The sequence below is a fragment of the Peromyscus eremicus genome, chromosome 3 (genome assembly GCF_949786415.1).
Source record: "Peromyscus eremicus chromosome 3, PerEre_H2_v1, whole genome shotgun sequence".
NCBI classification, from domain to species: Eukaryota; Metazoa; Chordata; class Mammalia; order Rodentia; family Cricetidae; genus Peromyscus; species Peromyscus eremicus.
Genome location: NC_081418.1, coordinates 135248380 through 135269245, shown reverse-complemented (window position 1 = coordinate 135269245; position 20866 = coordinate 135248380). Strand labels below are relative to the sequence as shown.

The 20866-nt window shown below is 49.6% G+C and overlaps 2 protein-coding genes and 1 non-coding gene across 3 annotated transcripts; all 3 read left to right on the top strand.

Moving 5' to 3' along the window:
• The first annotated feature begins 4074 nt into the window (after window positions 1-4074).
• On the top strand, window positions 4075-10130 carry Cd27 (CD27 molecule). The gene is made up of 6 exons (XM_059257122.1): window positions 4075-4210; window positions 4358-4489; window positions 8782-8961; window positions 9267-9319; window positions 9418-9577; window positions 9803-10130. The coding sequence occupies exons 1-6, from the start codon at window positions 4075-4077 to the stop codon at window positions 9922-9924; spliced, it is 783 nt and encodes a 260-aa protein (XP_059113105.1). The 3' UTR covers window positions 9925-10130.
• On the top strand, window positions 6433-6535 carry LOC131907532 (U6 spliceosomal RNA). Its single transcript, XR_009378437.1, has one exon. It is a non-coding gene; the product is annotated as a U6 spliceosomal RNA (small nuclear RNA).
• Window positions 10131-11948: 1818 nt separating the features above from the next.
• Window positions 11949-20603, top strand: Tapbpl (TAP binding protein like). Its single transcript, XM_059258626.1, has 8 exons — window positions 11949-12026; window positions 12723-12950; window positions 13082-13354; window positions 15600-15938; window positions 16931-17236; window positions 18767-18850; window positions 19005-19117; window positions 19567-20603. Exons 1-7 carry the CDS (start codon window positions 11963-11965, stop codon window positions 19046-19048), a joined length of 1338 nt encoding a protein of 445 aa, XP_059114609.1. The 5' UTR covers window positions 11949-11962; the 3' UTR covers window positions 19049-19117; window positions 19567-20603.
• The last annotated feature ends 263 nt before the right edge of the window (window positions 20604-20866 follow it).

Here is a 20866-nt window from a genome sequence, read left to right as displayed (position 1 = left end):
CAGCCAAATGCTTCTAGTTCCTAGTCCTCACGCCTTATATACCTTTTTGCTTTCTACCACCACTCCCTGGGATTAAAGGCTCACTTTCTGGGATTAAAGGCGTGTGTCACCATGCCTGGCCGTTTCCAATGTGGCCTTGAACTCACAAAGATCTAGAGGGATTTCTACCTCTGAAATGCTAGGATTAAAGGTGTGAGTGCCACCATTTTCTAGCCTTTGTATCTAGTGGCTGTTCTGTCTCTGACCCCAGATAAGTTTACTAGGGTACACAATATTTTGGGGAACACAATACCACCACATCACTGGGTGGCAATTAGTTTTTTCCTGGACATCCTGAGGCTCACAGATCTCATCTTTCATCTTCCAAATCAGCAGTGTTGGGCTGAGTCCTCATGTGGCCACCTCTTTTTCTCTTCCATTTCCACACAGAAACCATTGAGATATGCCCAGCGTGACTGCACACACCTTTAATCCCAGCACTGGAGAGGAAAAACAGGCAGATCTCTGGATCAAAGCCAGCCTGGTCTACACAGTGAGTTCAAGAACAGCCAGGGCTACACAGAGAAACTCTATCTCAAAACAAACGAGAGAGAGAGAGAGAGAGAGAGAGAGAGAGAGAGAGAGAGAGAGAGAGAGAGAGAGAGAGAGAGAGAGAGAGGAAACCACACAATGACGTTGGGTCCACCTGATAGTGCAAGAGAATCATCACAGCTCAGGGACCAGTGATGAGTAACTTTGATTCGACAGTGATTTGAACTGACCTTTTCCATCTCACATATTTGGTTCTCTGGATGTAAACAACACTGAGAGGCAAGGTCCTCCTCTGGCTGGTACAAGCTTCAGCCTTTTCCTTCTTACAGCATGAAGATTCCTGGGGAAATTCCAGTTTCTTGGAGACCATTTTTTCAATTATTTCTGTACACAAAGAATATCTTCATTCCTGCCAGGGGAGGAAAAAAAGCATTCATACACATTAAAAACAATAAATTATTTTTTAATTTTAAAATAACTTTTAAGTTATTAAAATATTTTCAAAAGCATATTATTTTCAATAAAATAAAAATGATTAAAACATGAGTAAAAGACTTAATAAACATTTCTCCAAAGAAGAAACACAAATATCAGTAAGTGTATGAAGAGCTAAGGAAAGGGAAAATTGGGGCATTATGGTTTAGTCAGTATGCAGTTTTGGTTTATCTTGTATGTATGTGTATGTGAGAGAGAGACAGGGTCCCACTATTTTGGTCAGAATGGTCTAGAACTCCTGGACTGAAATGATCCTCCCACTCAGTCTCCCGAGGACCTAGAACTACAGACAGAGATGCATGATCATGTCCAGCTTCAGAGTTCCAATTTCATAGGATAAAAAGAACATGGAGATGAAAGGTGGTATGTTGGTTTTTATGACTGTGATACTTGAGCAAACAACTTCAAAGGAGAAAGGACTTGTTTTGGCTCACAGTCTCAGAGATGTCGACCCATGATTGGCCGGTGCCATTGTTTCTAGTCCTGTGGTGAAACGGCACTTTATGGTGAAAGGGTGTGGCAGAGTAAAACTACTCACTTCATGGCAGCTAGAAAGGAGAGAGACACAGAAAGAGAGACAGAGAGAGGAAGGAAGGGCCTGAGGACAAGATACGCCCTTCATAGGCTTGATCCCAGGAGCCACTGACTCTGGCTCGGCCCCACTCCCTGTTTAGTCAAGAACTCATCAACACAGAACTCTGTAGATGAAGCTAGCTTTCCTCCCAATAGCACCACTGCTATGACCTTTTGGGGGACACTTCACATCAAAGCATAATACCAGGGATGCTCCAGGAGAGCCAGGCAGGCCCTGCTCCTGTCCTGGCTCTTGTGGAAGAGTTAGCAGAAGAGGAAGGCAGCCTTTGATTCTAGGAATGGAAACCTCGTGAGTACGGTGAGTACGCAGTTCACGGGCTGGTCAGGATGTGAAGTTCTCGGTGCACTCGAAGCCCCCTTGTAGCAACACTTTCTCTGAAGTTTCTCAATGCCAGGGTCGCATCTATTCTTGCAGGGCCAGCGATCAGCTGCCCTCCCCCATCACATTTGCCCTAAGATTTGTCATTAAAGGTGAAGCTATTGGAGCCTGGGATTGAGGAATCAAATTCTCCAGTCCCAGTGTTGTCTTGGTCTGTGATGGGCACATGGCGGAGGGTGGTTTCCCTTGAACAAGTCTATAAACCATAACACACTGTGACTCCTGGGCTTGAGTGGACCCTTGAAGGGCTGGGGGTGGCGGGGGGAGGAAGGAGGGTGGAAAAAATGAAGAGACAGGAAACTGAAGCACAAGATAGAGAAACAGATCTAACATCCCCCAGGTGCGACCACAGGGTTGTGACATTTCACCAGCAGTGTGGAAACAGCGTGAAGCCCCCAAATGAGAAGTTTGCTTGAGATAAGTCACCAGCGAAAGAGTGGGGGAGTTCAACGGTCCATACAACTCAAGTGCAGAGACTCCAGCATCCTCAATCAGATTTCCCAGAGGAGCTAGTCAACAGGCTTAAAATGGCCCATATAGGACCCCACCTTTAATCCCAGGTGCCCTAGGCCATGAGGGGTGCTGGTTCAGGTGCCTAAGGACACCAGTGACCAACCCAGCCAGAAGCAGGAAGGAAGGATCATAAATGGAATTAAGTCAAGCAGGACAGTTGGCAAGGGTCTTGATGGGCAGTAGGTCATATCTGTGTCACGGGCTGGAAGGATAAAAATGGGGTTAGGTCAAGGAGGAGGGTTGGCAATGGTCCCACGGGCAGTGGGTCACATCTGTGTCACAGGCTGTCATGAAGAGGAAAGGAAATCTGGCTGGATTGACAGCTCAGCAGGAAAGCACAAGGACCTGAGTTTGATCTCCAAAACCCATGTTTTTTAAAAGGCTGGGTATGGCGGCACATATTCATCGCAGTGCTAGAAGAATGGGAACAGGAAGAGCCAGGGTTTGCTGGTCAGCCAGCCTCCTCTACTGGCCAGTGAGAAATCCTACCTCAAAATAATAATGATGATGATAGCAATAATAATAATAATAATTACTACTAATAATAATATAGTAAATGTGCCTGAGGAATGAAACCAAGGCTGTCTCTTGACCTCTACACACACGCATACACCTGAGCATGTACACACACATCCACACACACAAGGATTACAGGGACACAGGGGACCTTTAATTATAAGCAATGCTGGAGTAGCTTGTGGTCATAAAACCAAACCTCAGTTAGGCAAGGCTGGTGGTCGTCACGACGCGTCCCCTCTCTACAGGCAACAGCTTACTGCATGTGTGTTGTGTTCAGGGCTGGGGATATCGCTCAGACGGTAGCGTTTGCCCAGGATGCAAAAAGCCTTGGGTTCAATCCTTAGCACCACATAAACCTGGTATGGTGGCACACCCTGTAACATCAGCAGCACTCAGAATTACAAAGTCATCCTCAGCTACAAAGCAAATTTGAGGCTGTCCTGGGACATACAAGCCCACCTCCCAAAACCATGTTATGTTTAGTTGTGTTACCCCACCTGTAATGGGGGTGTTTTGTGGCACTAGTTTTATGGAGAATCTGAAAATGGTGTGATTCTGAAACCAATCTGACCCCATGAACTTCAGAAGTAGGCTGCGGTCTGCCTCCCTTATTTCTTTAAACTGGCCATCTCTGAAAGGGATGCGTGAGAGAGGAGACATGCCAGGAAGAGATGAGGGCATCTAATGTCCAGCCCTGTGAACAGGACAGGCAGCTGCACCCACATGCAGCACCCTCTTCTGTAAAAGCAGCATATGCAGATGCGTTAGCCACTGGCTTCTTGAGAGAGGGTGGTGGAAGCCAAGGAGGGCACGTGTCTGCGAAGAACAGCAGAGCTGGGTTTGCCCCTTCAGTCTCTCTAGAGTGCGGAAAAGAAAGGGGGTGGAAGCTGCTGTGAGAAAAAACCAGCCACAACTGCCATCAGAGATTGGCTTAGCCCCCAAGTGGAGGCACTGTGGCTGCTGCCCAGAGCACAGAGGAGGCACCAGTGCCGAGGGAGGCACCCGCAGCTGGGGCTCAGAAAAGATCTCCCTAGGCAGGAGCCATGGCTTGGCCACCTCCCTACTGGCTCTGCCTGCTGGGGACCTTGGTAGGGCTCTCAGCTACCCCAGCTTCCAAGAGCTGTCCAGCCAGACATTATTGGACCCGGGGAGGATTGTGCTGCCAGATGTGCAGGCCAGGTAAGAATGGACCTCATCAGGGCTGGGGAGATGCCGTTTAAGATGAAGGGGGATGCATGGGGTAAGACTGAGCTCAAGCAAAGTCAGGCAGGCAGCCCTGGAGGAATCACCTTGCCTGGGCCTTGATTCTGGGCCCTCTGCTCACAGGTACCTTCTTTGTGAATGACTGTAGTCAGAACAGAACAGCTGCCCTGTGCGGCCGGTGCATACCAGGCATCTCCTTCTCTCCAGACTACCACACCCGTCCCCACTGCGAGAGCTGCAGGCATTGTAACTCTGGTAAGAGGGGCAGGGTGTGCAAAAGGTGACACCAAGCCAATCCGGGGCTGGCGGAGGAGCCGGTGTGGAGAAGCCAGAAGGGTCGGAGTCAGAGAGCTTCAGCAGCGTCAGGGCTCCTGGGAAGTGGAGCCAACGCTGAAGCATGGCGTGCCTATCTATCTAGTGGAAGATATACAGATTTGAAGGACCAGTAAGAAGGACTCTGAGATAGGATTCAGACAATAAAAAGGGTGATGTTGCCAGGTGCAGTCACATACCCATAATCCCAACCCCAGAGCAGGGCAGGTGGAGGCTGGAGAATCGCTTGATCATGGGAGTTCAAGGCCAGCTTGACCCTGTCTCAAAAAAAAAAAAAGGCCAACAAGATGGTTTAGCAGGCAAAGAAAGATACTTGCCACCAAGCCTGGCAGCCTGAGTTCACTCCCTGGGCCACATGGTAGAAGAAGGAAAGAACCAACTTGTAAGTTGTCCTCCGAGCTCAGATGTGGGCGTGAGTACACACACAAGTGGAAAAATATAATTTGCCTTGGATGGTGTCACACACCTTTAATCCCAGCTCCCAGAAGGCAGAGGCAGAGGCAGGCAGATCGCTGTGAGTTTGAGGCCTGTCTGGTCTACAAAGCAAGTTCCAGGTAAACCAGAGCTATATTGGAATTCTAATACACAAAAACACTGTATTGGAAAAAAATTAAAAAAAAAAAGGAAGGAAGAAAGGAAGGAAGGAAGGGAGGTGAGGGAGGGAGAGAGAGAGAGAGAGAGAGAGAGAGAGAGAGAGAGAGAGAGAGAAGGAAAGAAAGAAAGAAAGAAAAGAAGGAAGGAAGGAAGAAAGAAGTGAAAAATATAATTTAAGTGGGGATAGTTCCAGAAGCCCAGGTCTCAGAAAAGCAACTTCCAGCCAATGAACTGCCTGTGTTCCGGTGTTCCTACAGTGGACATGCATTTGCAGGCCAGCCCTTTAGAACTTAGAGTTAGGAAATGACACCAGAAATCGGGAGTAACAACTTTTTTGCACAAAAGCCATTTTGGGGGGAAAAGCAAATAAATCTGTCCTCGCTCTTAATAAATTTCTACTTTTTGCAAATGAAGAGATAAGATATCTACAGCTCTGTTTTCGAACCCTGCTGTCATTTCCCTGCCTCAGTTAGGGATTCAGGAAGTCTGTGTTTTCGTACACTAGAATAGCACACTTTAAAGAGGCCCCTTTGAAATAACGGTTGCCAGTGAGACACTTTTTCACATGTAGAAAAAAAAATTAATTGTTGTTGAAAAAAAATCTGTAGGAAGTAGAAATGGATTTTAATAACATTAGAAAAAAATATGTTCTAGAAAGCGGAGGCAGCTGAATAGTAAATTCTAACAGCAATTTCCAGGACCATCCCAGATGGTTATGCTGAGGCAAATATAACAACAAAGGCCTTGTCTGTAGGAATTTCAGATAACTCCTGTAGAAATACTATACTGTGCCTCAATCAAAGTTATTTTTCCAAGTGTTAAAAGTTTCATATAAGTAAAAGGGGGTTTTCTATATCCCAATGAGACTTAGTTGTGACTTAACCATGTGGCTTCACTAAACTGCCTTTTGATATTATATTCTTTGTTTGCTTTTCAAGACAGGGTTTCTCTGAGCAGCCCTGGCTGTCCTGGAACTCACTCTGTAGTCCAGGCTGGCCTCGAACTCACAGAGATCCACCAGCCTCTGCCTCCCAAGTGCTGGGACTAAAGGTGTGTGCCAACACCGCCCGGCTTAATATTACATTCCCCAGAACTCCAGAGGAAGGTGGCGCTTTGCGAGTTTGACGCAGCCTAGTCTATGTAGCTAGTTCTAAGACAGCCAGAGACACACAGAGAAACCTTGTCTCAAAAAAAAAAAAAAAAGTTTTTTCCACAACTCAGTGGTTGGGCTCGATCCTTATCAGATTAAAGGAGATTAGTCATAATCAAGGGTTCACTTAGGCGACACATACACTAAAACTGGAAGATAAAACGAAGATGAACACGGCCCTGTGCCAGGATGCCACACAGATTCATGAAACATTCCATATTTTTTATACACCAAAGAAAACAAACTCATAACAAAAGCAACATCATTTTGTTATTGCTGTTGCTTGCTTGATTGGTTTTGGTTTTTTGAGACAAGTTTTCTCTGTGTAGCCCAGGCTGGCATGGAGTGATATATAGACCAAGCTGGCCTCCTCTAGAGATTCATCTGTCTCCTAAAGTCTGGGATTAAAGGCGTGTGCCACCATGCCCATTAAAGCAACAGAAATACTCTTGAGGCAACTTAGAAATGAGATTCTCCCTCCCTGGCAGCAGCCTCCACAGTGGTGGGAATTCCTTAGTTAAAGCTCCTGGCTCACTCTGTAGCCTTGTTAAAAGGCCTTCTGCTGATAGCCAGTCTTCCCTCAACCCCTTCACTGCGTTCCAGACTGGCTCCATCACCTTTATCCGTGGGTCTCAGCCTCACCCAAGGTATCAGGCAGCCAGAGCAAGGCCTTCGCTAGACCCCACGCTCACGTCTTTAAGATGGGGAATTTATGCTCAGTTCAGGTACAATAAGGACCCCTAGGTCCCTAGTGCTCCCAACCAAAGACAACAGCACTTCATCCACCTGTCAGCAGCCCAGCCCAGCAGTGTTTGGAACCAGCCTTGCCTTCACTATGCCCCACCCTTATCCCACCACCCCACCCCACCACTGCCACCACCGCAGTCCCCCACTGATGCCCAGGCTTCTCTTACTCTTCCTGAGCAGATCCTGGTCCAAGCTGGCCCACAATTCCTGACAGGCCACAAGGAAACTAAGTTCTCATAGCAACTTGATCAGAATTCAGAAAAGAGGCCATAGGACTATAGAGAAATTGTCGTTCTCTCTGTCCTGACAAGCCATAAGCAAAAAAAAAAAAAAAAAAAAAAAAAAAAAAAAAAAGCATGAGAGTTGATGCAGGTCTTGGCCATTCACTGTTTCTACATCCCTCTTTTACCTGTAGGACTCCCAGGAGTGTTATCCCACATCCAGACGTTGTTGCCTTCTAGGGAATCACTTTCCCCCACAACCCCAACAACTTGCAAGTCCAGCACAGTACCCTGCCTCCGGTATAACTGATTGGCAGCTCCCAGCACTGATCCCTACACTAGACTAAACTTTCTATTTTAAGGGTTATGGATGCCTACAATCAAGTTAGTCTCTGGTAAAGTTAAAAACATACCAGGAATCATAGGGACACTTCCTAATGGCTAAAAACTACAGACTCCTCAAATGTCTACTGGAAGCAGAATGAATGGATACGTGCCTGGTGGTATATCCATTCAACGGAATATTATACAGCCATGAGAAAGGATGATCTGTAGTTAGAGCCAATGGCATAGGTGAAATTCACAAAGGGTTAAGTAAAAGAAGCCAGGCAGGAATGAGGTCACGCTGCTTGATTCCATTCACACAGCACAGATATGAGCACAGTTGTTTTGTGGTGGCAGAAGTCATGGTGATGGCCACTTTGTGAGAGCTTAGTTACCGCAAGAGGACAAAAGGGGACAGTGTTGGTTATCTGCTGTTCCTCAATGCGCTCCTGGTTATACCTGTGAGTCTAATTTGTACTTTTTATTTATTTTTTGAGACAGACATCGCTATGGAGCCCTGGCTGTCCTGGAACTCACACCCAGTTGGCCCCACACTCCTGCCTCCCGAGTGCTGGGTGGGGTTAAAGGTGTGCACAACCACACCTGGCAATGTTTTTTAACTTTTAAATTACATTTATGTATTTACTTGTGTGGAAGGAGTGCATGCTAGCTACAGTTTGCTGGTGGAACTCAGAGGAAACTTGCAGAAGTCAGTTCTCTTCTTCCAACACGTGGGTCCCAAAGCCTGAACTCAGGTGGCCAGGTTTGGCGTCAGGTACCTTCTCCTGCCGGCCATCACTTTGCCCCTTGTACTGAATCTTAAGATCTTAAACTTTGTACTTACGATGCGTATATCTCCACAGGAGTATATGATATGCCAATAAAAAGCTTTAAAGTAGCAGTGAGTAGGAAAGAAAATTATACAATCCTCTCCTTTCAGTTTCTGTTTCTTAGCCCATGAATTTTCTGTCAACCATTCTTCAAAACAATAGCAAGGTGGCAGGTGGCAGTGGCGGAGGAGGGGTGGGGGATGGGGGCGGGCAAGGACGAGATGATGGTAATGGAAAGACATCCATAGCCTTTGAGTAGGTCTCCAGGGAGGGTCAGGGGCAGGTGGACACCTCCGGTCCCTAAGGGCCTGTGGTACCCTGTTTCTCCTGGTCCTCCCCTCTCCCAAGGTCTTCTCACTCGAAACTGCACAGTCGCTGCCAATGCCGAGTGCACCTGCTCCCAGGGCTGGCAATGCCGGGACCGGGAATGTACGGAGTGCGACCCTGCTCTCAACCCTGCACTGCCCATACAGCAGTCTGAGGCCCCAGGCCCACACCCACCACCCACCCACTTACCTTACGCCCAAGGTATGTAGCAGGCTGCCCCTTGTCCGGACTGTTGGGGGCAGTGGGCCAGCCCACCTAGCGCTGTCCACTCTGCACTGACTCCCGGCTAGGTTCCAGGCCCGACTTGTCTTCCTTCTGTCTCCAGCAGAATCCCAGGCTCTCAGCCTGGGGGTGCGGTGGGCTTCCTGCTGTGATTCACTCTCTCTCTTTCTTCCAGAGATACCAGAGGCCAGGACGGTCTGGCCTGCACACACTAGGCAGTTTCCTGCCTCAACTCTCTATACCCACTGGCCATGTGAGTTTTCTCCCTAATCCCCATCCCTCAGAGAAAGCACAGAGGAAAGAGGCCGAGAGGGCAGCCACTGGGAAGCCCCTAAGCGTGAGTGAGGGATAGGGGTACAGAGCTATGGAGAAAGTTCAGTGGATAAGGGTGCTTGCTGCGCAAGGATGGATTGGGCTGAGGGAGTCTAAGGCTAGATCCTCTTACAAAGCCTCTGGGTGCCCTTGCCTGTCACAGCCCAAAGACCCCTGTGCAGTTCACACTGTATCCGAATCTTTGTGACCTTCTCCGGCATGCTTCTGGTCTTCATCCTGGGTGGAATCTTGCTCTTCCGTCAAAGACGAAATCATGGACCAAGTAAGAGACAGGCCTTCCCTCCTTCCCCTAGCCCACCATCTCAGCTCTGCGAGCCACAGCTAAGCCCCATCCCAACCTCACCCTACTCTCACTCTTCGTGAGTTCTTCCCACAGCCTCCCCTAGCCCTCCCCCACCCCCTCCCCCCCTGCTTTCTCTTCTCTTCTTACCTTCATTCCCCTCTCTCCCCACTGCTGACCAAGACTCAGCCAATTGTCTTTCCACAGATGGAGATAGCCAGGCAGTGCTTGAGGAGCCCTGTCCTTACAGCTGCCCCAGGGAGGAGGAGGGCAGCGCCATCCCCATCCAGGAAGACTACAGGAAACCGGAGCCTGCTTCCTACCTGTGAGGCAGGGTGGGGCGGGGCCCTTTCCACTGAGGCACCATCCAGGGGGATGTCCCCTACCATGGGCTTCAGAACCCTTTCCTGTGTGCACTTTGACAAACCGCCCTTCTGAGACTGATAGCGATGAGAACAGGATCCCCAGTGTGAGGTCCAGCAGGCTCGGGGAGTCCCAGGCTCTAGATGTAAAACCCACTTATTATAAACGAAGCCCTATAGTTGGCAAAATCACATGCTGAGGGCGAAAATGGCCTGCCAAGGGCTGGAGAGATGATTCAGCAGTGAAGAGCACATGTTGCTCTTTTGGAGGACCAGAGTTTGATTCCCAGTACCATCGGATGGCTCAAAACCACCTGTAACTCACTTCAGGGGAGCTGACACCTTTGACCTCCTCTGGCACCCACAAACGCAGAGCATACACTCGCACAGACACACAGACACATGACTAAAAATAAAAAATTTTGCTGGGCGGTGGTGGCGCACGCCTTTAATCCCAGCACTCGGGAGGCAGAGCCAGGCAGATTCCTGTGAGTTCGAGGCCAGCCTGGGCTACCAAGTGAGTTCCAGGAAAGGTGCAAAGCTACACAGAGAAACCCTGTCTCGAAAAACACACACAAAAAAAAAAAATTTAATTTTTGAATGGGCCACCAGCAGAAGTCCCGCACAGGCCCTGGGGCCGGAAGGTCTCACCTGCCTCGGGAGACACTATCTACAGACACGTATACAGCCTGCTCAGGTCTCATCTTCTCCGTAAGCTCTGGTGCTGCTGTGAGCAAAGCAGAGACTGAGACTCTCTCTCAGTTTAAGCTAAAACTGTAAATAAATTCATTTTTCTAGTTCTGTATACACTGTCCTTTTCTCTCAGGGTAGGCAAGCATTGGAACCCAGAGCCAGGCCTTATGATGCCCACGGACTCCAGTAATAGCTGTGAAAGGTCTACAATCTGTTTCTCTTCCCCCAAAAAAAAGAGGAGGAGGAAGGGGTGATGGGGGCTGGGAAGAAGGCACGAAGAATGAGTTCTAGCACCCTTCATAAGAAAAAGAAAATACCCAGCACACACATAAGGAAAGAAAAAACAATAACAACACAAAACAAAACAAAAAAACAACTCCATGGCCGGGTGGTGATGGCGCACACCTTTAATCCCAGCACTCGGGAGGCAGAACCAGGCGGATCTCTGTGAGTTCGAGGCCAGCCTGGGCTACCAAGTGAGTTCCAGGAAAGGCGCAAAGCTACACAGAGAAACCCTGTCTCGAAAAACCAAAAACCAAAAAACAAAAAACCAACTCCATGTGGCCCTGTGTGCTTGTAGTTCAAGGGCTGGGTGCCAGGAGGGCAGGGATGGAGTGGAGACAGGATGTCACTGGCGCTTGTTGGCCACCAAACAATTCCAGGTTCAGAGAGAGACCCCATCTCAAAAGAAAATGGAGCGAGACACCCAGAGTCCTCACTGACCTCCCACCACAGGCATGGCCGTGCACACCCACCCCACACGCGTGTATACACCACACACACAAACACAGCTTAAAGGGAAACTCCACGTTATAGCTCTCCAGCTTCCTGAGACTCCAGTCCCACAGCCAGGCCACACCCCTTCTCAGCCGTGAGGTCAGGGACCTGAACAGGGAGTTTTCACCGGCGCAGACCAGTGGGATTTCATATGGCTCTAAAAGAATGAAGGGACCAGAGTCCTAGGGATCTGTCTTCCGGCTCCATCCCCTCTCGGGCTCTCTCATAGGGCTGACGGGAAACACAACGATGAGGCGAAGGCAGGTTTTGAAATCACCTGGGGGTCTCTTGGGTGCAGGGTGGACCCAAAGCAGTGAGCAGGGCTCTGGCCGCGGCTGCTAACGGCTTCGGGCGACAAAAGACAGCTGAAGAGAAAGTGAAAGGGAAGTGGGCTGAGAGAGCAAGAAAACCGAGTAGGAGCGGTTAGCCCAGTGAGGGCTGCTCAAAAGAACCCTCTCTTCCGCCGCCGCGGCCGGGGATCTCCAGCAGAGGAGCTGTGTGAAGGCAGCCTGCGGGGAGCCCGGGAGCAGCCCCCATGGGCTCGGAGCCCGGCTGGTGTCTGCTGCTCTGTTTGGCGCTCTCCGGGGCAGCAGGGAGTGGTGAGTGCCGAGATCGGGCTGGGCGGTGGGGGGAGGAAGGAAGGGAGTCCAGGGAGCCACCTACCCAGCACAGCTACAGCTTCCTGTCACCCTCTAAGCCCAGCAGAGGAGTGTGGCACTAACGACGGGAGCACTCAATTTGGAGAGGGGTACAGCTGAAAACACAAGCACACGCGCGCGCGCGCGCACACACACACACACACACACACACACACAAGTAAAGAGGGGCTTCCTCTGTGGAACGGGCAGGGTGCCACCACTTAGAAGAAGAAGGGGCTTCCCAGGCTGAGAAATCACTTGGGAGGTGACTCCCTGAGCAGGAGGAGAGAGTTCACAGCATTGGCAGAAAGCAGAGGACTCCAGGCAGGTTGGGAAATGAGAAAATGGCTGTCAACGTCCCTAGGAACAGCAAGTGCCCAGCTCCTCTTGACTGTGGCAGTATTTGTTCCTTTGTTTTTTTTTTTTTTTAACTGGGACTTCCTTTCAAGAAATTTCCTCGTATTCCACAGTTGGAATACAAAAAAATTTAAAAGCATAAATCCCTCTGGCTCTGAACAGGACAGATCCAGAACTTAAAATGATTCACTGAGTAGCAGGTGCCTCCCCAGAAGTTGGGTTTATAAATGATAGGACACCAAGACAGCAGGACCCAAGCAAGTGTCGAGGAAGAAGGTGCTGATCTCGCTTTCCCTGCAGAGCCCCCCACAGCTGAAAGACGGCAGCCCACGGACATAGTCTTAGACTGCTTCTTGGTGACAGAAGACAGGCATCGAGGGGCTTTTGCCAGCAGTGGGGGCAGGGAGAAGGCCTTGCTTGTGCTGAAGCAGGTGCCGGTGCTGGATGATGGCTCCCTAGATGGCATCACCGATTTCCAAGCAAGCACAGTGGCCAAAGATGACCCACCAATTATCTTCGAGGCCTCAGGTAAAAGCCTTCCTTCCTAGGCTTCCTCCATGGGGACAGCCCAGTTCCCAATCACATCCACCCACGCCTGCTTCCCATCTGCCTGGTGGTGTCCATCCAACGTCACCTCTGTGTGCTACCCTTCTCCCCAGTGGACTTGGTCCAGATCCCCCAGGCGGAGGCCCTGCTCCACGCCGACTGCAGCGGGAAGACAGTGACCTGTGAGATCTCCCAGTATTTCCTCCAGGCCACACGAGAGGCCACTTTTGAGGGAGCAGCTTGGTTCATCAGCAACATGCAGGTATCTAGAGGGGGCCCCAGCGTCTCCATGGTGATGAAGACTCTAGGAGATGCTGCCACTGGAGCTGTCCGGCACCCTGCGCTGAACCTACCCCTGAGTCCCCAGGGTACTGTGAGGACTGCAGGTGAGAACATAAAAGACAGGGGCGCGAGGAAGCTTTCTGTTTATTTTACATTTGTATTACATTTAGTGTGTGTGTGTGTGTGTGTGTGTGTGTGTGTGTGTGTGCGCGCGCGCGCGCGCGCGCGCGCGCGCATGTGCACATGCCACAGCACACAGGTGGAGGTCAGAGGACAACTGTGGGCGTTGGGTCTCTCCTTCTACCATGTGGGTTCAGGGACTGAACTCTGTTCACTAGGCTTGGCAGCAAGCTCCTTTACTCACTGTACCATCTCAGCAGCCCCAAGTTTCCCTCTTTCTCAAGCTTCTCTTTCTTCTTTTTAGTTGTGAGACATGGAATAGAAAGAAGGAACAATATAATCTATCATGTAGGTGCTCTTGGGGTACCCCACAGACATATCCTGAGTCCAGAACAGGGGATGCTGGGAGATCCTTACTTAAATAAGGATCAAAATATAAAAATCATCAGGTAAGCTGGGTGGTGGTGGTGCACACCTTTAATCCCAGCACTGGGAGGCAGAGGCAGGCGGATCTCTGTGAGTTCAAGGCCAGCCTGGTCTACAGAGCAAGATCCAGGACAAGCACCAAAACTACACAGAGAAACCCTGTCTCAAAAAAAACAAATAAATAAATAAATAAAAATCATCATGTATTTCCTCCAAACTGGAGATGACTTCTCTCTCACTGGGCTGTCATGGGGATGATGCATGAGGCTGTTCTGTCTACATATGTTGTCACTGCTCTTAGTTAGCCAAACACCTGTTTTCTTCCAGTGACAGCGAGGCTGGTCTGGTACTCCACGGTACTTACAGCGGAGCACAGGGAGACAGAAGGTGTTCTGTACCTCTTATTAACAAACCCTGGTCCTCGGGAGGAGCTGGGGCCTGCTTCAGCTTGATGTGCTTTGTTGATGCCCATGGGAGGAGACTAGACGGAGGAGGAGTGGATGGGGGGGTAGAGAGGAGACTGGGCGGGGAGGGAAGGGGAGGAGAGGAGGGAGGGGAAACTGTGGTCAGGATGTAAAATAAATGAAAATGTTTCATTAATTAAAAAAAAAAAAAACAGCCCTTGCCCTCTCTCACTTAGCACCACCCACTAGGTACAAATAAGTTGAGAACATAATGACAGGTATCTGGAGGGTCCAGTTCAGTATTTTGCCTCCAAAAAGGAGACAAGCAAGTCCACAGAAGATGAAAATGGGGGCCTCCTCTCCTATCCCTGGGAGCCCCTAAAACACGAAGCTTTATTATTATTTTGTCCTGTACTGAGGACTGACCCTAGAGCCTGTGCATGTTAACACAAGCCTACCGCTCTTCAGTTTTGATTGTGAAATGGGGATCTCACCAAGGCGCCCAGGCAGGCCTTGAACTTATGATCCTGTTATGCCTCCTGAGTCACTGACAGTACAGGTAGGCACTACCACCCCCACTGCCTCTACGGCCCTATCTAAATGAATCTTGACACATCAGAAAAGATATCCAGCATCTACCACAGGCCTTGCGGAGCTTAGTGCTTCTTTTATATTATTCAGACCTACAAATAAAGCCAAGCTGTGGTGGTGCACGCCTTTAATCCCAGCACTCAGGAGACAGAGGCAGATGGATCTCTGAGAGTTCAAGGCCGGCCTGGTCTACAGAGTGAGTCCCAGGACAGCCAGAGCTACACAGAGAAACCCTGTCTCAAAAAACAAACAAACGGAAAAAAAACTACAAATAAGTAAAATAACACACACCCACACAGCCTTGACCTAGTTTACCAGTTATTCATCTTGTCATACTTCCTCCCTGCCTCTGCTAAAATGGTACACATTCTCCCTTTGAACTGACTAGACCGTAGGTATCACAACACTTCACCCCCCAGTGTTCCTTCCCATGTGCAGTTATAGCTTATAGCAGGAAGTCAAGGCCATTCTGCTTCATAGTCACCAAACAATGATCTCGGGAGCACATCAAGGTTGGGGAGCATGCTACTCATGGTAACAAGGGATCCAGTGCACATAGAAGAAGAATTGAACAGTAAAGCTGGGTAGGGTTGTCACACCTGCAACCCTAGCACTGGAGGCCGAAGCAGGAGGATCGTGAGTTCAGGAGCCCGTGTGCACCATGCAGAGCCCCATTAGACAGGAACTGAATTCAACTGGTTCCCACCGTCCAGGGCAGGGGCTGGAGAAGCTGTCTGTCCACAGCTCAGAGGCCACGCGACATCAAGGAGGAAACAGTCCACACGTCACCCTTTTTTTCTCTCCACAGTGGAGTTCCAGGTGACATCAGAGACCCAAAGCCTGCATCGTCTGCTGGGGTCCTCCGTCTCCCTGCACTGCAGTTTCTCCATGGCACCAGGCCTGGACCTCGTGGGTGTGGAGTGGCGGTTGCAGTATAAAGGCAGTGGCCAGCTGGTGTACAGCTGGCAGCCAGAGCAGGCACAGGCTAAGCGCAAGGGTGCTACGCTGGAGCCTGAGCAGCTGCATGCGGCTGGGGATGCCTCTCTCACCTTACCCAACCTCACTCTAAAGGATGAGGGGACCTACATCTGCCAGATCACTACCTCTCTGTACCAAACTCAACAAATCATCCCACTTGACATCCTAGGTAAGGTCTTGGGAGAGGGAAGAGAGGGGCGCCTATTGGGAGTCTTTTCCAGACTAGAATCCAAACCCAAAGGGAATTTCCCGAGAGAAAGAATGTATTCCCACAACCGAAACACCATCTTCATCCTAGAGGCCCAGATGGCATCAGATAAGGAGTCCCACTGAATGCCAAGATAAGTCTCCCCAAGAAATAACTAGTCCAGAATCTTACAGCCCTGGCTGGCCATTTGTAATGTCAGTCCCCTAGACCACTTCCTTGAGGGGGACCCTGTAGGTGTCTAGTCAGGGGAGCTAACCATGAAGAGGGGAGAATGAAAACTCACTTCCCATTGACTTTGTCACCCTGGATCAGACTTGGGGAGTTCGATATCAGGCAGATTATTCCCAACGAATTGAAACACAGTATAATTTGATCCGTATAAAATGTATATAAAAAATTATCTGTATAACACAGATTACCAGGCTGTTGATCACTTCCAATTCCCAGCTTTCTGGATGGAAGAACAGGTATCTCATTTTTCCCACTGGAAAGACAATCCTGCTGCTTAATGTTCCTGGTTTCTCCAGAGATCTGTAGGCACAAGGACCTTCATACTATGCTCCCAATACTCCTGGGGGGCAGCAGCCAATCAAGGGCAGGCAGAGGGAACTGTTCAATCACAATGTGCAATCACTGGCTTGCAGGGGTGATAAGAAGCAAACCAAGGGGCAGAGGTGTGGCTCTGTGGTCCAGCACTTGCTAGTACATGTAAGACCCTAGGTTGAATTCTTAGCTCTATTTTAAAAAAGAAAAAAAGCATGCTGGCCTGTCACTGACTTTCCAGAAAGTGCACCCTTTATGACTTGCATCCAGGTAGACCCTTACCTGAACCCCTTGGAACACTGACAAGTTTCCAACTCCACAAACTACCTTCACCCTCAGAGAGGCTTCAGGCTCCTCTGCAGGCCCTAATCAGATGCCTCTACAATCCTACTCCTCATTCATTTCTCCAGCTCCCCCCAAAGTACAACTGAACTTGGCAAACAAGGATCTGCCACCCTCCGTCATCTGCAGTGTCACGGGCTATTACCCTCTGGATGTGGTGGTGACATGGATTCGAGAGGACCCGGGTGGAATTCCAGCTCAAGTCTCTGGTGCCACCTTCTCCAGCCTCAGGCAAAGCATGATGGGAACCTACAGCATCTCTTCCACCGTGATGGCTGAGCCTGTCCCCACAGGCGCCACTTACATCTGCCAAGTTAGCCACGTCTCCCTGGAGGAGCCCCTCCGAGTCAGCATGAGGGTTTTCCCCGACACAGGTACTGGGGTGTCCCATCTCTTCCTCTGTACTTCCTCCACTTCCAGGTCCTCTTCAGCCGTGTGCTGATGCCCACGCACTTGCTCCGTTAACCTCCACACTCTTGACTTACCTTTCCCAGAGTGGCACCTCTACCACTACAAATCCTCAGCCTCCAAATAATAAACTTGGGCTGGAGGTGGGTGCAGGGGGCTGGGGGCGGGGTGCTGCTCCTTTCCACTAGGAGCTTAGTACAGCTGGAGAGACAAAGTGAGCAGGCAGGGAAGAAGACCCAGAACAGCACTTGAGCCCAGTTAGGTAGTTCAGCAGGAAGGGAGCCCTGAAGACCGGAGCACAGTCCATGTGAAAATCAGATTGTACAACAGCCTGCAGAGAACTTAGGAAACATGACGACAGCGGAGGGTGTATGAGAGAAAGGACAAGAGGCGATGACATTTCAAGGTAGTTACATCTGCACATGTATGTGACCAAACACTGTAAACTCAGCTCTCTAGACTGATTTTAATATTTGATGTGTTTGAGTGTTTTGCCTGAATATAAGTGCACCACGTGCATGCAATGCTCAGTGATGGCATCAGACCCTCTGGGACTGGAGTTACACATGGTTGTCAGCCACCATGTGGGTGCTGGGAGTGGAACCCCAGGTCCTCTACAAGAGCAAGAGCTCTTATCTGCTTAGGCAACTCTCCACCCACAATGTACTCAACTTTTAAGTAGGGCGTCACACATGACACCTATTTATTCTTGGAAATGGGTCTGTTATTCAGGCCGGTCTCAAACTCCTCTGCCCAAGCAATCCTCCTCCTCAGCTTCCTAAGGAGCTGGGACTACAGATCCCATCACCATGACCAGCACTCATCTTACAGATGAGTAAGCTGGGATTTGCAGACACTGAGCAGTTTGCCCAAGGTTCTCTACCAGTAAACAGTCAAAGAGAAAATGTAACCAGCAGGCAAGCTGAATGTCCTTACAAGTTTGCCCCCTATAATCTCAATGGGCCACACACTAGAACTTCATCCCAAAGGCCACAGAATGTTGCAGTTTTAAGCAGGAGAGGATATGCACCTCAAAATGAAAGTATCCGAGAGTCCAGAACATCATTTGGTAGACTATGAGCTTCTCCAAAACTAAAGTTTTGTTTTAGTTCACATCATTCCCCAGCTATTTGCTGTTAGTTGCTAGTACAACCTCAATCTCTTTTGAAAAGCTTTTCAGGTGTCCGAGGTGGAAAGGGGCATAGTGGTGTGTGCCCGTAATCACGGCACTAGAAGGCCGCAGCAGGAGTCCAAGTTCAAAGCCAGTCTGGATGCCAGGGAGAGCCTGGCTCAGAACAACGTAGTCCTGATGTGAGATGAGGCAGGACAGTCACACACAGATGTGGTGGTCTGGAACAGCGCAGGTGCTGCTGCGTGCATGGGCCCAGGGCCTCCAGTGAGGGTTCACAAGCACCCACCCAGAGCTCGCCTCCTAAGCGGAGGGGTGCTCTAGGGTGAAGGCTCAGCATGTGCCTCTCTGCTCACTCTCCCCACAGAGCAGAGAACGGCCTTTGGAGTCATCTGCGGCAGCATCCTCTTCCTTCTCGCCCTGTTGTTTCTGAGGCTTCAGAGACGGCAAGGTGAGTCTGTAGATCCACCCACTCCTAAGTACCTGCCCACCCAAACCAGGGAGGAAGCCCCAGGGGCCAAGTTCCAGATGTTTCCACTGTGTTCCCAATACCTGCTTTGGGAATTACCCCATTTGAAACCAATCCTGTTCCATTTTTTTCTCAGCTTCTTTGCCAAGGTCCACCAAGACTATGAGACACTCTGGGTAGCCGCTGTCTTGCCTCCAAGTGAAAAGCAGAGTACCCATGTTCTAGCTACTGAAAGGATCCTGTGCTGAGGTGTGGGACTGAAAAAGTGTAGTGGGTAGCCATTCCAGCTTTGATCTGGAAGTTCCCACCCCAATTGAGGCTTTGGTAACTGTCACGCCTACAAGGCGGGGCCAAGGGAGGACCCTGAAGACCTGTGATCCAGATGGGCCAGCTCTCTCTGTTCCGGGACACTGGATGGTGGAGGTTGACTGAGCAGAGCTCCAGAGAACACCGCTGGACTGCGATACATCTTCCCTAGACCTTGCGACCTACCTATCCCTTTATTTGTAAGTTACCCACTTACAAATAAATCTTTTTTTTAACTACATGGAGTTGCCTTAATAATTTCACCAATATATGGCACTCACGTGGGACAAATTCCAAAGGCCTGGGTGGCTGCCACCCTCAGCCTCCTCCCCGGCTGGCGGGTGAAAAGCAGAGTACCCATGTTCTAGCTACTGAAAGGATCCTGTGCCGAGGTGTGGGACTGAAAAAGGCCTGAAGGAGACACCACATACTGGAGTGAGGTGGTGGTAGTGGTCTGGACAGGCCTCTGCCTTCTTTCACTATGAGAAGACCCTGGGCTAATGAGCAGGGAGATAACAGCGGAGGGCGGAACTATCTGAGTAGAGGCTAACACTGACGGCCATGTTTAAAGTGAGGTATTGAAAGTCCAAGACCAGGCCAGTGAAGGGAAGGGGGAGGAGAGGAGGGACTGGCCACCACTCACAAACTCTTAACGCTGTCAAAATAAAAACAATTTGTGTCTACAGAGCGAAGCTTTTCCACTTTGTCCCCCTCCCTGCTGGTCCAACAGATCCCTGGGTCCCCATCCCTAGCTGCTCCAACTTGCAGTTTCAAGATCTGAAGCAGAGGTGCCCAGAGGCCTGCCAGGGCTACACCCCGTTGTACAATCAGAACTGAAAGTCCTGACCCTTCAGACAACTGCCAGGAGTTTTGTGATTCTCAGACTATATTCCCTCAGCCACAGGAGAGGCTTCTTGTGCTCATTTCTACGAAGTATGCTGTGGATACAGTACAACTCAGCATATAAAAACTGGATTATTGGGCTGGGCAGTGGTGGTGCACGCCTTTAATCCCAGCACTCGGGAGGCAGAGCCAGGCGGATCTTTGCGAGTTCAAGGCCAGCCTGGTCTACAGAGCGAGTTCCAGGAAAGGCGCAAAGCTACACAGAGAAACCCTGTCTTGAAAAAACAAAAACCAAAAACTGGATTATGAAGTCTATTATCAAAAAAATAAAACAGGGAAGTAGCTGGAAAGTTCTTCTGTGTTCCACTCAGTCCACAGCTGCTCAGATCCATGTAAACACACATAGGCCTATATTAACTAAAACTGTATGGCCTAATGGGATAGCTCCCTGGCTAAGAGCACCGACTGCTCTTCCAGAGGACCTGGACTTGGCTCCCGGCATCCACATGGCAGCTCATTACCATCTATAACTTATTCTATAACTTCTTCTGACCTCCTTGGACACCAGGTATGCATGTGGTACCCAGATATACATGCAGGAAGAACAAGTATACACATAAAATAAAAACAAATGTATCTTTAAAAAAATATTTGTGTATGCCTGAGTGTGTGTCTGTGCACCACACGCATGTAGAAACCTGCAGAGGTCAGAAGAGGAGCTGGAGTTATCCACAGTTGTGAGCTGCCATGTATGAGGGTAAAAGAAACAGAACCTAGGTCCTCTGAAAGTCCTTTTCAGATTTATTTTATTGTTTTATGTGTATGTGCACCTCCTGAATGCCTGGTACC

What these genes read in the sequence shown, in the direction of transcription:
- Tapbpl (XM_059258626.1), top strand. Translation starts at nt 11,963, where the DNA reads ATGGGCTCGGAGCCCGGCTGGTGTCTGCTGCTCTGTTTGGCGCTCTCC. An exon ending in GGGTACTGTGAGGACTGCAG is followed by an intron (nt 13,355 to 15,599) that starts GTGAGAACATAA and finishes TTCTCTCCACAG; the next exon opens with TGGAGTTCCAGGTGACATCA. An exon ending in GAGGCTTCAGAGACGGCAAG is followed by an intron (nt 18,851 to 19,004) that starts GTGAGTCTGTAG and finishes TTTTTTTCTCAG; the next exon opens with CTTCTTTGCCAAGGTCCACC.
- Cd27 (XM_059257122.1), top strand. Translation starts at nt 4,075, where the DNA reads ATGGCTTGGCCACCTCCCTACTGGCTCTGCCTGCTGGGGACCTTGGTA. An exon ending in CTGCCAGATGTGCAGGCCAG is followed by an intron (nt 4,211 to 4,357) that starts GTAAGAATGGAC and finishes CTCTGCTCACAG; the next exon opens with GTACCTTCTTTGTGAATGAC. An exon ending in CTGCAGGCATTGTAACTCTG is followed by an intron (nt 4,490 to 8,781) that starts GTAAGAGGGGCA and finishes CCCTCTCCCAAG; the next exon opens with GTCTTCTCACTCGAAACTGC.